The 1,941-nt window shown below is 52.6% G+C and overlaps 1 protein-coding gene across 1 annotated transcript in view; it reads right to left on the bottom strand.

Moving 5' to 3' along the window:
• Positions 1-492, bottom strand: part of KLHL17 (kelch-like family member 17) — a 6,040-nt gene extending 5,548 nt beyond the window's left edge. Inside the window, exon 1 of the mRNA XM_010187972.1 lies at positions 248-492. Coding sequence (XP_010186274.1) covers positions 248-458 — 211 coding nt within the window. The 5' untranslated portion in view covers positions 459-492. The remainder of the gene's footprint in view (positions 1-247) is intronic.
• Positions 493-1,941: the final 1,449 nt, after the last annotated feature.

The following is a 1,941-nucleotide window of genomic DNA, read 5'->3' as shown; positions in this document are numbered from 1 at the left end:
TATGTCCACAGGATGGGCATCAAGATACCTGTGCAGGTGGTTATGGGCACAGGGCTTTGTAGAGGGGGAGGCAAATGAGGAATATTACTGTAATTGCTCACAAAGGTGATACACAGGCATGGTATCTCCATAGAGGAGGGCAGCAAGAATAGGGAGCAGGATAGAAAGGGAAGGGGCTTGCAGGAAAGAGAGGGTTTGAAGAGCAGGGAGACCCTGGCCGTGGGGAAGAGAGGACACCACTACTTGCTTGTGAACATGGCGTGGAAGTACGGGCTGCAGGACGCCAGCACCACCTTGTGGGCCTTGATCTCCTTGGTGCCCACATGGAGCACGATGTCGCAGAGCAGCCCGCGCTGGCGCATGCGGTTCATGCACACGAAGGCATCGTGGTAGTGGCGCTTGGAGTTGTGGGAGATGCTGTGGCCGTCGCGGTTGAGGAGCTGCACGCCTCCTTCCATGGCTGTGGGTGGATGGTGGTGGTTTTCCCTTCTCACCGGCACTGATGTGGGGGAAAAAACCAAAGCGTTACCCAAACAGGAGTAGCTCCAGCCCCAAACAGTTCCCATGGCCCCCAAGTGTGCCCAGCACCGCTCAAAGACCTTGCGCGAGAAGAGCTCCCAGCCAGCCAGCCCCTGCCAAGGACACATCACCCTGCTCATAAACCAGCGATGGAGAGGAGACAGATGCTGGAAGAGCACAAGTAATGCAAAGGGATGCTGAGACCCTTCTCTGCTCTGACACTCACTGCTTCCCAGTGGAGGGTACTGCTCTACAACATATGCCCTCGCACTGGTTCTCCTTGAAGTTGCACCATCTTTCAATCAGCCTAGCAAGGTGCATTTCCATGCAGTATCAGCAGAGGCATAGATCTTAGAAGTCTCATCAGGGCATGCCAGTCCTGCATTGATCCAACACAGCTTAAATAGACCACTAGAGACAGTAAACATGACCACCCCAGTTAACCTAAACAGAAAAATAACCAGGGAATCCCATATCCCAACAGGCAAGAGTGATGATTTGGATCACAGCTCTTCAAGTGGTGGCTGTTCCCTTCCAGCTTGCAGCAGATGCTAGATCTATAATGCACCCACCTGCCTTCAGAAGTTAATGCCAGTCCTGCATTGATCCAACACAGCTTAAATAGACCACTAGAGACAGTAAACATGACCACCCCAGTTAACCTAAACAGAAAAATAACCAGGGAATCCCATATCCCAACAGGCAAGAGTGATGATTTGGATCACAGCTCTTCAAGTGGTGGCTGTTCCCTTCCAGCTTGCAGCAGATTCTAGGAGATCTACAATCCACCCACCTGCCTGCAGAAGTTAAGCTCAGAGAGCTGCTGCCTTCCCCATGCCCATGGAGGATAAGGCAGAGGGCAAAGGCAATTGCAGCACAGAGCTCTGCAGTCCCAGGACTGAATCTTGCAGCCCTGGGATTTGATTTTCCATGACATTTTACATTTAGGGCATCTTTTCAGGCAGAGGTGTGGCATTCCCAGGTGCTCAGTTAGGGAACAGGATCCTGATCGCCACTTCCTTCCAGCATCCTCTACCCAGGCACGTCCTTCCACGAGGTAACCTTGACCTTCAGGTAGCTTTGGTCTGACACAGCTGACAGGAGGGACGGACAGCAAAGGACAGAGATGCTGACGGGATGGCTGGGACCCGATGCAGCACATGTACACAACATTAAGTGTGGAGCAGCATGGTCCTTCCCCCAATCTGGGACAGCAGAGGCATACACTTGATGGGCTTACAGAAAACAAAAATTGCTTAAGCGGGAAATAAGGGCATTTATTTGTGCAAAGATGTTTTGTTTTTCCTGCCTGCACCTCGGCTGCTCATGGTGTTTCGGCAGGCGCTTGGCTGTCGCCCTGCCAGCAGCACCCGAAGGAGAGATGGGAGAGCGAGGAGAGAATGACTGAGCAGCAGGAGGAAG

The sequence above is a fragment of the Mesitornis unicolor genome, unplaced genomic scaffold (genome assembly GCF_000695765.1).
Source record: "Mesitornis unicolor isolate BGI_N332 unplaced genomic scaffold, ASM69576v1 scaffold35437, whole genome shotgun sequence".
NCBI classification, from domain to species: domain Eukaryota; kingdom Metazoa; phylum Chordata; class Aves; order Mesitornithiformes; family Mesitornithidae; genus Mesitornis; species Mesitornis unicolor.
Note: the sequence above shows the minus strand (reverse complement) of the source record. Positions and strands in the feature narration are given on the sequence as shown.